The sequence below is a fragment of the Rhinopithecus roxellana genome, chromosome 20 (genome assembly GCF_007565055.1).
Source record: "Rhinopithecus roxellana isolate Shanxi Qingling chromosome 20, ASM756505v1, whole genome shotgun sequence".
In the NCBI taxonomy this organism is placed as follows: Eukaryota; Metazoa; Chordata; class Mammalia; order Primates; family Cercopithecidae; genus Rhinopithecus; species Rhinopithecus roxellana.
Window position 1 is genome coordinate 10,689,338 of NC_044568.1, and position 13,484 is coordinate 10,702,821.

The following is a 13,484-nucleotide window of genomic DNA, read 5'->3' on the forward strand; positions in this document are numbered from 1 at the left end:
TTTGAAAAACTGTCGATGTCTGGGACCTTTTTACTCACATTGGACTGGGCATCAGTATTTTATTTTATTTTTATTTTTGGAATCTTGCTCCAGGCTGGAGTGTGGTGGTGCAATCTTGGCTCATTGCAGCCTCCGCCTTTCTGGTTCAAGCAATTCTCGTGCCTCAGCCTCCCAAGTAGCTGGAATTACAGGTGCCACTATGCCCGGCTCTTTGTATTTTTAGTAGATACAGGGTTTCACCATGTTGGCCAGGCTGGTCTCAAACTCCTGATCTCAGGCGATCTGCCTGCCTTGACCTCCCAAAGTGCTGGGATTACAGGCGTGAGCCACCACGGCCAGCCAGGCCCTATCTTCAAATATAGTCACACTGGGAGTTAAATTTTGATGTGTAAAAGTGGGAGAGGCACAAACATTCAGTCCACAACACTCCCTTTCCCCCAACCCTAGGCAACCACTAATCTACATCTTATCTCTACAGATGACCTATTCTGGACATGTCATATAAATGGAATCATACAGTGTGTGATTTTTCGTGTCTGGCTTCTTTCACATAGTGTAATGTTATCAAGGTTCATCCACACCGTAGCATCTCATTTCTTTTTATTAGGAATAATACAGTTTCACTTTATGCATTGCTGTGGTTTGAACATGTCCCCCCAGAGTTCATGTGTTGGAAACTTAACCCCCAATGCAACTGTTGAGACGTGGGAACTTCAAGAAGTGATTAGGTTATGTGGGCTCTTCCCTCATGAATGGATTAATGGCATTATTGCATGAGTAGGTTAGTTATCAAGGGAGTGGACAGTTGATAAATGAATGGGTTCTGCCCCCACCCCACCCTCTCTCTTGCACTGTCTTACCCTTCCACTTTCTGCTGTGGGATGAGGCAGAAAGAAGGCCCTCACCAGATGCAGCGCCCTTGATCTTGGACTTCCCAACCTCTAGAACACAAAGAAATCTCTGTTCTTTATAAATTATCCAGCCTTAGGTATTCTATGATGCAGCACAAAACAGACTAAGACATGGATATGGCACTTTTGTTTCTTTAGTCATCAGTTGATGGACATTTGGGTTGTTTCCACTCTGGGGCTATTATGAATAATGCTGCTATGAATATTCATGTACAAGGTTTTTTTGTGGAATATGCTTTTATTTCTCTTGGTTACATATCTAGAAGGGAAATTGCTGGATCATAGAACTCTATGTGTAAACATCTGAGGAAATGCCAGACTATTTTCCAAAGTTAGTGAATGATTTTACATTCCAACCAGCCATGTGTGAGGGTTCCAATGTCTCCACATCCTCACAAAAACTTGTTAAATACCTCTTTTTTTCAGTTTTTTTTTTTTTTTTTTTTTTTGAGTCGGAGTCTCACTCTGTCACCCAGGCTGGAGTCCAGTGGCACGATCTCTGCTCACTGCAACCTCTGTCTCCCTAATTCAAGTGATTCTCCTGCCTCAGCCTTCCGAGTAGCTGGGATTACAGGTGCCCGCCACCACGCCCAGCTAGTTTTTGTATTTTTAGTAGAGACGGGGTTTTGCCAAGTTAACCAGGCTGGTCTCAAACTCCTGACCTCAGATGATCCGCCTGCCTCGGCCTCCCAGAGTGCTAGGATTGCAGGCGTGAACCACCGAGCCTGGTCTCTAAAATATTATTATTATTATTATTTGAGATGGAGTCTCGCTCTGTTGCCCAGGCTGGAGTGCCGGGGCGTGATCTCAGCTCAATGCAGCCTCTGCCTGCCAGATTCAAGGGATTCTTCTGCCTCAGCCTCCCAAGTAACTGGAAATACAGGCGCCCACCACCTTGCCCGTCTAATTTTTTGTGTGTGTTTTTAGTAGAGACTGGGTTTCACCATGTTAGCCAGGCTAACATGATCTCTGCTCACTGCAACCTCTGCCTCCCGAGTTCAAGTGATTCTCCTGCCTCAGGCTCCTGAGTAGCTGGGATTATAGGTGCCTGCCACCATATCCAGCTAATTTTTGTATTTTAAGTAGGACGGGGTTTCACCAAGTTAACCATGCTGGTCTCAAACTCCCGACCTCAGGTGATCCGCCTGCCTTGGCCTCCCAAAGTGCTGGGATTACAGGCATGAACCACTGAGCCTGGCCTTTAAAATATTATTATTATTTGAGATGGAGTCTCTCTCTGTTGCCCAGGCTGGAGTGCAGTGGTGTAATCTCAGCTCACTGCAGCCTCCACCTGCCAGGTTCAAGGGATTCTCCTGCCTCAGCCTCCCAAGTAGCTGCGACTACAGGTGCCTGCTGCCGTGCCCGTCTAAGTTTTTGTGTGTTTTTAGTAGAGACTGTTTTCACCATGTTAGCCAGGCTGGTCTTGAACTCCTGACCTCAGGTGATCCACCCACCTCGGCCTTCCAAAGTGTAGGGATCACAGGCATGAGCCACCACTCCTGGCCTAATTACCTGTCTTTTTTTTATTATCGTCATCCTAATAGATATGATGTGGCGTCTCATTGTAGTTTTGATTTGCATTTCTCTGGGGACTAATGATGTTGAGGATATTTTCATGTAATTATTGGCTATTTATATAACGTATTGAACTGTCTATTCAGGTCATTTGCCCATTTATTTCTTTTTCTTTTTTATTCTTGAGACAGGGTCTCCTCTATCGCCCAGGAGTTCAGTGGCACAGTCTCAGCTCATTGCAGCCTCTGCCTCCCGGCTTCAAGTAATTCTCGTGTCTCAGCCTCCCAAGTAGCTGGGATTATAGGCGCCCGCCACCACACATGGCTAATTTTGTATTTTTAGTAGAGACGAGGTTTCATCACGTTGGCCAGGCTGGTCTCGAACTCCTGACCTCAAGTGACCTGCCCGCCTTGGCCTCCCAAAGTGCTGGGATTATAGGTGTGAGCCACCATGCCCATCTGGCATTTTTAAAAGCTCCCCAGGTTGTTCTGATTTGCTCCTGGGTTGAGACCCATAGTCCAGTGCCCAGATCTGTCCAAGAGAGTGGCTGCCGCACAGTTGTCTGTCCACAACTACCTCTAGGGCCTCTCGTTTCCACCTCGTTTCTCAGGGTCTCAGTCCAGGGAAGCCTTACTACTTTGTGGCTGGAGACTTTGTCTTGCTTTCTGCTCTGAGTTCATCAGTAACTTGGAAAAGGGCTGTTTGGGAGCAGGCCTGGGCCACCTCAGTGTTGAGGAAGGGCTTTGTCTTGCAGGCTGGCTGGGGGTTGGTTGCCTGGGAGTGTTTGCCCCGCATTTGCAAAGGGCTTGCGCCCGGGTTCGAGTTTACCTGTGTCTATGACCAAGTCTTGGAGGGAAGGTCCTAGTGTAGAGTCTGTGGGTGGGTTCACTGTGTCTGTCCCCGTCCTTGAGATTTCTTTGTGTCTAGTATGTATGCCTCTTGGGGCCTCTATTTAATCTGTCAGGGTCTCCGATGGGAAGGTCTCTGAACCTGAGGTCTGAGCCTTAGAACATCTCTCCTGCTACCAATCAAAAAATTCCGTCTGGGACGAGTCTCCCAGGAATGGCATGGGTGGGAGGGAGGCTCTTGTCTAGGACTCAGGCTCTGGCTTTGCGGGGTGTCTGCTTGGGGGCCGCAGTCCGTGTCTGTAAGTCTCCCTAGGGAGCGGCTATGGGGCTTGGTCTGGAGAAGCCACTTCTTTCTGGCACTGGCCTCCTGGGGCTCCCTGCAGCTGAGGCCAAGGCTGGGGTGTGGCCGCCTCCACGGCAGGCCGGCGGGCTGGGCTCGGGTGGGCCGGGGCGCTCCCTCCTTTCCACGCCCCTACCTCGGGTTCCCCCGTTCATCGCCCCCCCATCCCCATCCCAGCGGGTCCCAGCTTCCTTACATGGTCACGGCCGGGCTTCCAGCTCCCGGACGTCCCCCGCCCCCCGCCCCCACCGGACACGGCCCCCGCCCTGTTCGCCCCGCGCCACCCGCCCGCGCCCCGCCATGGAGGACCTGGGTGAGTGGGGCCGGATCCCCGGGTCCGTGGCCCCTCACCGCTGCCCAGATCTGCCTCCCCGCCGTCGCTCTCCCGCATCTCCCCATCCCTGTCTTCTTGCTTCTGCTTTTCGCCTCTGCCAGCGCCTCCTTTCCAACTCCACGTCCCCCTTCCTGCCTCTCCCTTCCTGCCTTTCCCGGGCCGGCCGCTCCCTCCCTTCTTTCCTCGCTCCGCTCCTCCATCCCAGGCTGCGGCGGATGGAACGGGAGGTGCGGCGCCCGCGGGCGCCCGGGCGCGGGGCTCTGGGGAGGGAGGGGTTAAAGGGGCCTCGGCCCGGGGACCGGGAAAGTAGAGGGCACGGGAAAGTCTGGCACCAAGTTTTGGAGAAAAAAAGAGGGCCTGCCTGCGCCAGGGTTTTGGGAGAGGAGGAGTTAAGGGCTCCTGAGCACGGTGAGGGTCGGGTCCTTGGAGCAAGGAAGAGAATAGTAGCTCAGGAGTGCCTAGGCGCCCGCGAAGGCTTCAGGGTTTCACGCGAGTGCTCAGAGACGAAGACTGAGGGCAGGACTTCTGGGTTCTGGAAGTGAAGGGGCTCCAAGGACCCGGATCTCGGTATGCAGGGATGGGAGAGTGGTGTCTTGTCCGGAAAGGGGGACCCAGGTATCTCGTCCTCCCTGCGGAGCCTGGGGCTGCGGAGCCTGGGGCTGGAAGGCTGTGCGCTCCACCGGAGAGAGGGGCTTTCGGCCCCCGGCGGTAGAGGGCGCTGCTTGGTAGGGGTAACTGACACGGTACCGCAGAGAAGCAGCCAATCAGAAGACAGGTCCCAGCGAAGCGCCAATGAGGAGCGCAGGGCGGGACTCAGGGGCCGGGGAGTGGCCAGGCTGGGCGGGGCCTGTGTAGGTACGGGGAGGAGTTAACGAGCGCGGAAGAGAGACCGTCCAATGAGAAAGCTGGGGGCCAGGCACTGGGCCAATGGAACAGTTTGGAGGGGAGCCAAATTTGGCTTGGTTGAAGAGCCCATTTTGACTGCATCAGAGAAGATGGGGAGAATAAAATAATCAGGAGGCTGGGTTTGTGCTTGGCTCCCAGCGTGAGCAACTGGGATATTCCGGTCATAAATATTACTTGCTACCCTTTGAGCAGTGCTCTGTCTGGCTCTGGCCCTTTGACCTCTGCTTTTAATACTGGCTTCTGTCCTCCAGTACTACCCACTGGGAACCTTATCTTCCGATCTAACCGTGACCCCTGTCTCTCTCCCTGATGGCCTCTTCCTGCAGACGCCCTGCTCTCTGACCTGGAGACTACCACCTCTCACATGCCAAGGTCAGGGGCTGCCAAAGAGCGCCCTGCAGAGCCTCTCACCCCTCCCCCATCCTATGGCCACCAGCCACAGGTGAGATCGGATGTTGGGGCCTGGGGCAGCCACTAGGGCCAGGCTCGGCCTAGTCTATGGGGATCTCAGCCTGAGTGGGGCAGAGTGCAGGCCTGTCATCCCACATGTGCGTCTCCGCTCTGTAGACAGGGTCTGGGGAGTCTTCAGGAGCCTCGGGGGACAAGGACCATCTGTACAGGTGAGGGGCCTGGCAACCAGGGCATAGGGGGCCAACTGAGGCTCATCCGTACAGGTGAGGAGGCTTGGATTCCCCACCGCTGAACCCAGGCTCCCACTCTGCTTCCCAGCACGGTATGCAAGCCTCGGTCCCCAAAGCCTGCAGTCCCCGCGGCCCCTCCATTCTCCTCTTCCAGCGGTGTCTTGGGTACTGGGCTCTGTGAGCTAGATCGGTTGCTTCAGGAACTTAATGCCACCCAGTTCAACATCACAGGTACCAGGGTGACTGAGAGAGACCTTGATGGGATGGGGGCAGGGGAGGGAAGGGCAGGGCAGCGACTAACAAGAATACACTTCCCAGAGTAGCAGTTAAAGGAACCTAAAGCCTCAAGTGGGAGAGTGCATTGAGCACAGCCCTATATGCAGCTTCCTCCTCCCCTCTCTCCAGATGAAATCATGTCTCAGTTCCCATCTAGCAAGGTGGCTTCAGGAGAGCAGAAGGAGGACCAGTCTGAAGACAAGAAAAGATCCAGCCTGTGAGTTTGGCATCCTTGTCAGGGCTGAGAGGAGATGAGTCCTGGATGTCTGAGTCACTAGAGGGAGCATTGCTCTGGGAGGCTCTGAGATGACACAAGCATATTCTTCACAGCCCTTCCAGCCCATCTCCTGGCCTCCCAAAGCCTTCTGCCACCTCGGCCACTCTGGAGCTGGATAGACTGATGGCCTCACTCTCTGACTTCCGCGTTCAAAACCATGTGAGTTGGGCAGTGGGCTAGTGTCCATTTGTGGCTCCCCAACCCCTTCTAGACAATTCCACATCTGCTGCCTTGCTGACTCAATTTTCATGTCCTCCCCGCTGCAGCTTCCAGCCTCTGGGCCAACCCAGCCACCAGTGGCAAGCTCCACAAACGAGGGCTCCCCATCCCCACCAGAGCCGACTGGCAAGGGCAGCCTAGACACCATGCTGGGGCTGCTGCAGTCAGACCTCAGCCGCCGGGGTGTTCCCACTCAGGCCAAGGGCCTCTGTGGCTCCTGCAATAAACCTATTGCTGGGCAAGTAAGTGGAGCCTTGTGAGAAGGGAGGCAGAGACCTGTCACAGACCCATCTTTAGTGGGAGCTGGGCTTTATGCTGTTGCCTTTTAATAAGTGAATCTGGGAAGTGGGTATCATTGTTACTTATATTTTATGGATGAGGAAACTGAAGCTCTGAACCACACAGCAGGTTAGTGGTAGGGTGAAAATTCCAACCATGTTACCATTTATTATGGTCCTACTGTGTGCCAGGCACTGTGCTAGCTCCTTTACAAACCCTGGTCTCATCCAATCTTCACAAAACACTCAGTGGCTCCACCCACCATCTCTTACGCATCTACAAAGGCTCTCTCTTCCTCCATCAGAGTCTGGACTGGGTTCACTGGTCCTTGGCTTATTGACTGAGCAGATGTGATTGACAACAGCTGTGCCTAGGGGTTAACCTAGTGCCCCCTGCTAGATCAAGTACCTGACTCCTAGCCCAGAATTGCCCATCTCAGCAAAGGAGGGTGACATTGTGACTTTTGTGGATCATAGGCACTTTCATCTTCATGAATCCCTTTGTCCATTAAAATACATAGTTTTTTATGCCTGTGTTGGTGTAAAGATGGGTATGTTATTATTATATATTAAAGCATTTTTTTCATTTTTTATTCTGAACTTTTAAAAACTGATTTTTCACTTCCTCCCTCTTATTTATTTTGAGACGAAGTCTCACTCTGTGACCCAGGCTGGAGTGCAGTGGTGCGATCGTGGCTCACTGCAGCCTCAACCTCCTGGGCTCAAGCAATCCTCCCACCTCAGCCTCCCAAATGCTAGGATTAGAGGCACGAGCCACCCAGCCTGGTCTTAACTCTGATTTAAAAAGAAGTAAAACGTTTTTATGGGACCCTAAATGTATTGTGGGCTCCAGGCTCTGTGCCTGCTGTGCCTCATGTGTAGGTCAATCCTGGAGCACAGGTGGAAGATGGGAGCTGGATCTCCATCGCTTACAGGCTGCGTGATCTGGAACACTGGATTCTTTATTCTGATCGCTCAGAGAGGACTCGAAAAACGTCGCGTAAACCTTGCCTCGCTGGGCATGTGGCCGTCAGAGCCGCTCTGACCACGCCTCACCTCCCACTCGCAGGTGGTGACGGCTCTGGGCCGCGCCTGGCACCCCGAGCACTTCGTTTGCGGAGGCTGTTCCACCGCCCTGGGAGGCAGCAGCTTCTTCGAGAAGGATGGAGCCCCCTTCTGCCCCGAGTGCTACTTTGAGCGCTTCTCGCCAAGATGTGGCTTCTGCAACCAGCCCATCCGACACGTGAGCCCTGTCCGGCCGCACTGAGCCCGCCCTGTCTCACCCGGAGAGCTGTGGGACGGGCCTCCACCGCATGGGTCCCGCCCCACCCGCGCTACCCCACCCCTACCCCTTGGCAATGTCCACAGCCCCTTGGACTCCACTCTTCCTTTCTGACTCCCACGTTCCTAGTTAGATCTTCTCCCCCGCCCCCCACGCATGCCTTAGCCCAGTCACCCGGGTTCCGCGCGGGAGAGGAAGGCGCGAAGGCACGGAGGCCGCGCTGAGTGTCCTCTCCCTCCCTACAGAAAATGGTGACCGCCTTGGGTACTCACTGGCACCCAGAGCATTTCTGCTGCGTCAGTTGCGGGGAGCCCTTCGGAGATGAGGGTGAGAGTGAACTTGACTCCCACCTTAAAAGCTGCAGGTCCCCTCGACGTCTCGCCCCAGCCCTTCCGATCTCCGGAGTCCTCAGGGCCATGATTTTCCTTCTGCTCTTTTCTAGCCCTGCCCTCTCCCACACAGACTCCGGACCCAAGCCCTCCCGCTCCGTCCCGCCCCAGACCCGGCTCCTCCTTCCCCAAGGCTCCTTCGGACTGCCCCTCCTCCCGCCCCAGATCTCAGGTCTTGTGGGTCCCCCGTCCCGCCCGCATCTTTTGCTTTCAGCCCACTCGGTTCCCTCTCCTAGGTTTTCACGAGCGCGAGGGCCGCCCCTACTGCCGCCGGGACTTCCTGCAGCTGTTCGCCCCGCGCTGCCAGGGCTGCCAGGGCCCCATCCTGGATAACTACATCTCGGCGCTTAGCGCGCTCTGGCACCCGGACTGCTTCGTCTGCAGGGTGCGCGCTGCGGGGCGGGGCGTTGGAGGGGCGGGTCAAGGGTGCAGGGCTGTGGGGCGGGGCCTTGGAGGAGCGGGTCAAGGGTGCAGGGCAGGGGTGGGGCCTTGGGGGGGCGGGTCAAGGGTGCAGGGCTGGGGGCGGGGCCTTGGAGAGGCGGGTCACGGGAGGTGCTGTAGGAGCCTCGGGTGGGGCGAGTTTTCCGGGCAGGGTCCCACTGGACGGGAGGCTTCGCGTCTAGGGCGGGCTGCGAGGTCCCATGGCGTTATCCGCTAGTAACGCGCGTTGTCTGGCGGGGGCCGCTGACCTTTCTGTCCTCTTTCGCGGCCTCCCTTCCCCAGGAATGCTTCGCGCCCTTCTCGGGAGGCAGCTTTTTCGAGCACGAGGGCCGTCCGTTGTGCGAGAACCACTTCCACGCACGGCGCGGCTCGCTGTGCGCCACGTGTGGCCTCCCGGTTACCGGCCGCTGCGTGTCGGCCCTGGGCCGCCGCTTCCACCCGGATCACTTCACATGCACCTTCTGCCTGCGCCCGCTCACCAAGGGCTCCTTCCAGGAGCGCGCTGGCAAGCCCTACTGCCAGCCCTGCTTCCTGAAGCTCTTCGGCTGACAGCCCGCTAGGCTCGCCCTCTCCCCCGGAGGCCACGCCCTCCCGGTAAAGCGGGTCCTGCAGACCCAGAGGCCTTGCTCTCAGAGCGTGAGGCCCCACCCACTGGAGAGCCCCGGCCCTAAGGTACTCTGAGTCCTCAGGGGTCACGTTCAGAAAAGGCCCAGCCAGACCTAAACCCACACGCCCACAAAGTGAATCGCACACAGATGAGAGCTCCCGTGCGAGCCTTCACTCTCTATTCCCACCCTTGAGGGAGCCCCCTGACTGGGGGAGGGTCCTTGCAATTCCAGCGAATCGGAGGCCAGGCCAGGACGTCCTTGTTCCCTGCACCCTCACTGTTCTGTGCACTTTTTCTACCTACATAAACACACGCATTCCACGTCTCCCTCGTGCTGTCTCTGAATGCGCGCGGGAGCCTGGCCCTGACGCCCCGCCCCCGCACTGGCTCTGTGCCCGGCGGTCTCTAGGCCACTGCCCTGTGGCCGCAGCGGGACCTGCAGCCTCAGCCCTTGCAGGTAGCCACTCCTGCACTTCCTGCTTCAAGTATCAGATGAGCCTGAGGCTGGAAAGGGTGGCGACCCGCGCAGGACTGTACAGATAGTGGCAGAGCCAGGACAAGAGCTCCAACTGAGGCCCCACCGAATCTTCCCGCCCTCATTACTCCTTCTTCAGTTCTATATTTTGCTTTGTTTTCTTTTGTCCTAAGAGATGAGGTCACACTTTGTCGCCCAGGTTGGAGTACAGTGGTGCCATAGCTCACTGCAACCTCGAACTCCTGGGATCGAGCGATCCTCCCGCCTTGGCCTCCCAAAGGTGTGAGCTACTGTGCCCGCCCTTCCCTTTATTCTTGAAATAAGCTCTTAGGGTGGTTCATGTCACTTTGGGAGGCCAAGACGGGTGAATCACTTGAGGCCAGGAGTTTGAGACCAGCCTGGCCAACATGGTGAAACCCCGTCTCTACTAAAAATACAAAAATTAGCTGGGCATGGCACACGCCTGTAATCCCAGCTTCTCGGGAGGCTGAGGCAGGAGAATCGATTGAACTCGGAAGGCAGAGGTTGCAGTGAGCAGAGATGGTGCCACTGCACTCCAGCCTGGGCAACAGAATGAGACTCCGTCTCCAAAAAAAAAAAAAGAAAGAAAAGAAAGGAAGAAAGAAAGAGAAGGAAGGAAGGAGAAAGAAAAAAGAGAAAGAAAGAAAGAAAGAAAAAGAAAGAGAAAAGAAAGGAAGGAAGGAAGGAGGGAGGGAGGGAAGGAAAAGAAGGAAAGAAAGGAACAAGCTTAATCTGCTCCCCTCCTGCACTGCCTTTGGTTCCTAGATTTTTTCCCCTATTAAAGGGCCTTGAGGGATGGAGCTCTACCCAGAGTGCCAGCTGTGCCCACCTTTTGGTTCTGGGCACTAAGGTACAGCTTCCGTCTTACTATTGACCCACAACATCTCGGATCACCTGAATGTTTCATGTAGTTATGGCCTCAGCTTAACCCTTTCTCACTCCCAACCCCTCGTGTCCCAGTCAAGGCAGAACAATCAGCGCATTCAGAGCCATTACTTACTGTCCCTGCTGGCCCATCTGCCACCACCTGAGGCTTCTCCCAGCCTAGCCCTGTGCTGGGTGGTGCTGGCTCTACAGATGAGTCAGGCTCACTGTCCTGGAGAGCCCCAGGCTGAGGAGGCAGATACTTGGACAGAGGAGGACACTTGGTGTGGCCAGGGTGTGACTGAAGGAAGCACTGGGGGCTGTAGAAGCCAGAAGGTGGCTTCTTAACCCAGACTGGGAGTCAAGGTATGCTTCCTGGAGTGACTGACACCCAGGACCGGAGCCAAGTCCCAGCAGAGAAGGATGGGACCAGGGGTTTTCAGGTGTGCAGGATGGGGTCACGGGTTTCAGGTGTGAAGAAGTTCAGGTTCCATCTGAGTCCCTATGGCCCAGGGTGGCCCCCTGGGTCCAGAGTCTACGGACCTCTGGTGTTGGAAACGATAGGTCCTCAGAGTCCTTTCCAGCTCATCAGGAAGAGCTAGAAGCTGCAGGGAGCATGTATGGGCACGAGGAAAAGGTGAGGCGTCCTTGGCCTACCCTCTGCCAGGTCCCCAGATCCCTTCCTTTCTAAGGCTCCTCTCCCATGGTCTTCCTAGGTCTCCTGCTCTTTCCCTTCCATATATTCTCCCCGAAGAATGTCCCCCCCAGCCCAGCCTGTAACCACCTTCCTATCTTGAGGATGCCCAAATTGGCATTCATTCATTCACCAAATTTTTATTGAGCACTCCTGTGCCAGGCTCTGGGGAGATAATGGGGAACCAAGCAGCTATGACTCATGCTTTCAGGGAGCCGAAGTCTAGTAGGGGAGACAGATGACAGCTAAGTACAAAGGTGACATGAGTAATGAAGGAGCGGTACCTTCCCGATCGCCTAGCTAAAGCCAGCGCTTCCCTGGTTTCCATGCCACGGCCCCTCCCTAGTTCCTTCCTAGCACGCAGTGCTCTTGCAAGTAGGAGTTTTTGTTTTCGTTTTTTTGAGACAGAGTCTCACTCTGTCACCCAGGCTGGGGTGCAGTGGTGCCATCTGGGCTCACTGCAACTTCTGCCTCCTGAGGGTGAACCTCCGGGTTCAAGCGATTCTCTTGCCTCAGCCTCCTGAGTAGCTGGGATTACAGGCATGTGCCACCACGCCTGGCTTTTTTTTTTTTTTTTTTTTTTTTTTTTTTTTTTTGAGACAGAGTTTCACTCTCGTTGCCCAGGCTGGAGTGCAATGGCACGATCTCAGCTCACTGCAACCTCTGCCTCCCGGATTCAAGTGATTCTCCTGCTTCAGCCTCCTGAGTAGCTGGGATTGCAGGCATGCACCACTACACGTGGCTAATTTTGTATTTTTAGTAGAGACGGGGTTTCACCATGTTGGCCAGGCTGGTCTCAAACTCCTGACCTCAGGTGATTCCCCTACCTCAGCCTCCCAAATTGCTGGGATTACAGGCATGAGCCACTGCGCCTGGCCCTTATTGTTTTTGGCTTCTGTCTGATTCTGCAACCGGAACAGAAGCTCCCGAGAGCAGGCAGTGCATTTGTTTCGCTGACCATTTTCTCCCTGGTGTCTAGAACAGGTCCAGTATGTAGCCAGTCTCCATATGTGTTTGTTAATGAAGGAAGGAACCAGGAAGGAACGAAGGAGAGAGAGAGTACAAAGGACAAAATAGAGAACTAAGTTAGGGGAGGTGGGGAAGAGATTACTTTCACCAGGTAGTAAAATGTAAGGTCTCAGCTGAGAGCTGAACATGAAGGAGCCAGCTGTGCAAGGCGCCAAGGAGAGCATTCCCAGCAGACAGGAAGCAGGTGCAAAGGCCAGGGAGGAGGAGAGAGTCTGACGCCTTGGAATAAAGAAAAGAAGGCCACTGTGGCTGAATTGGAGCCAGCAATGGGGAAAGCAAGAGGGGGCAAGGCCAAAGAGGAAGGAGATGTCACATCATGAAGGCCTTTGACAGCCGTGGTGAAGGGACCTTATCTGAAGTGTCTGTAACACACACGTGTCCTCTGACACTTGGCACTGGATTTCTCTCAGACACTTTAAACTCATCAACCCCTGAAGCAGACACTGTGGGTGCCCCACCCATTTACCTGCAAGGCCCACCTTGGAAGTCACATACAGACAGTTTCCAGACACCCTGACTTGCAGCTCCTCCCAGAGTTTCTTGTCTGAGGCTGCTCTTGGGAGGAGGGAGTGTGTTCCGTGTTCTTAGCAGGCCTGAAGTGTGTGTGGGCATTTCTGCAGATTTTAGCCAGTGACAGACACGAATCAGGAAATAAATACCCCAACCAGCTGACCCCTCAAGGGTCATTGCTATGGTGCATTCTTCACAGTGTCTCAGAGTGTCCTTTTTGGGATCAGGCTCCAACTGCTCTAGGTGGTAACCTGATAAATGACACACCCTTGCGCCAGATGCGGTGGCTCACACCTGTCTGTAATCACCAGCACTTTGGGAGGCTGAGGCAGTTTGGCTCAGGATTTTGAGACCAGCCTGGGCAACACAGTGAAACCCCATCTGTATAAAAAATACAAAAATTAGCCGAGTGTTGTGACGTGCCTGTAGTTCCAGCTATTTGGGAAACAGGTGGGAGGATCCCTTGAGCCCAGGAGGTCGAGGCTGCAGTGAGCTGTGATCACACCACTGTACTCTAGCCTTGGTGACAGAGCGAGACCCTGTCTCAAAACAAAGAAACACATGCTTTATTAGCTTTTCTCCTTGTTTCATGTCTCTTCCCTACTCCTTCACAGTCCATACTGGAAC

General features: G+C 54.7%; 1 protein-coding gene and 1 long non-coding RNA gene across 5 annotated transcripts; one reads left to right on the plus strand and one right to left on the minus strand.

Annotated features, from left to right (window-relative positions):
• Positions 1–1,032: 1,032 nt before the first annotated feature.
• LOC104661585 lies at positions 1,033–3,834 on the minus strand. The gene is made up of 2 exons (XR_747872.2): positions 2,043–3,834; positions 1,033–1,573 (listed from the first exon to the last, which is right to left on the minus strand). It is a non-coding gene; the product is annotated as an uncharacterized LOC104661585 (long non-coding RNA).
• On the plus strand, positions 3,791–9,589 carry TGFB1I1 (transforming growth factor beta 1 induced transcript 1). Of its 4 annotated transcripts, none has more exons than XM_030925562.1 (11): positions 3,791–3,927; positions 5,181–5,296; positions 5,422–5,474; positions 5,584–5,726; positions 5,901–5,988; positions 6,102–6,207; positions 6,315–6,509; positions 7,615–7,788; positions 8,073–8,154; positions 8,453–8,601; positions 8,940–9,589. In XM_030925562.1, exons 1-11 carry the CDS (start codon positions 3,915–3,917, stop codon positions 9,204–9,206), a joined length of 1,386 nt encoding a protein of 461 aa, XP_030781422.1. In that variant the 5' UTR covers positions 3,791–3,914; the 3' UTR covers positions 9,207–9,589. The 4 variants fall into 4 exon arrangements, with proteins under 4 accessions (XP_030781422.1, XP_030781423.1, XP_010360579.1 ...); XM_030925563.1 differs by lacking the exon at positions 3,791–3,927 and adding an exon at positions 3,932–3,949; XM_010362277.2 differs by lacking the exon at positions 3,791–3,927 and adding an exon at positions 3,995–4,175.
• The last annotated feature ends 3,895 nt before the right edge of the window (positions 9,590–13,484 follow it).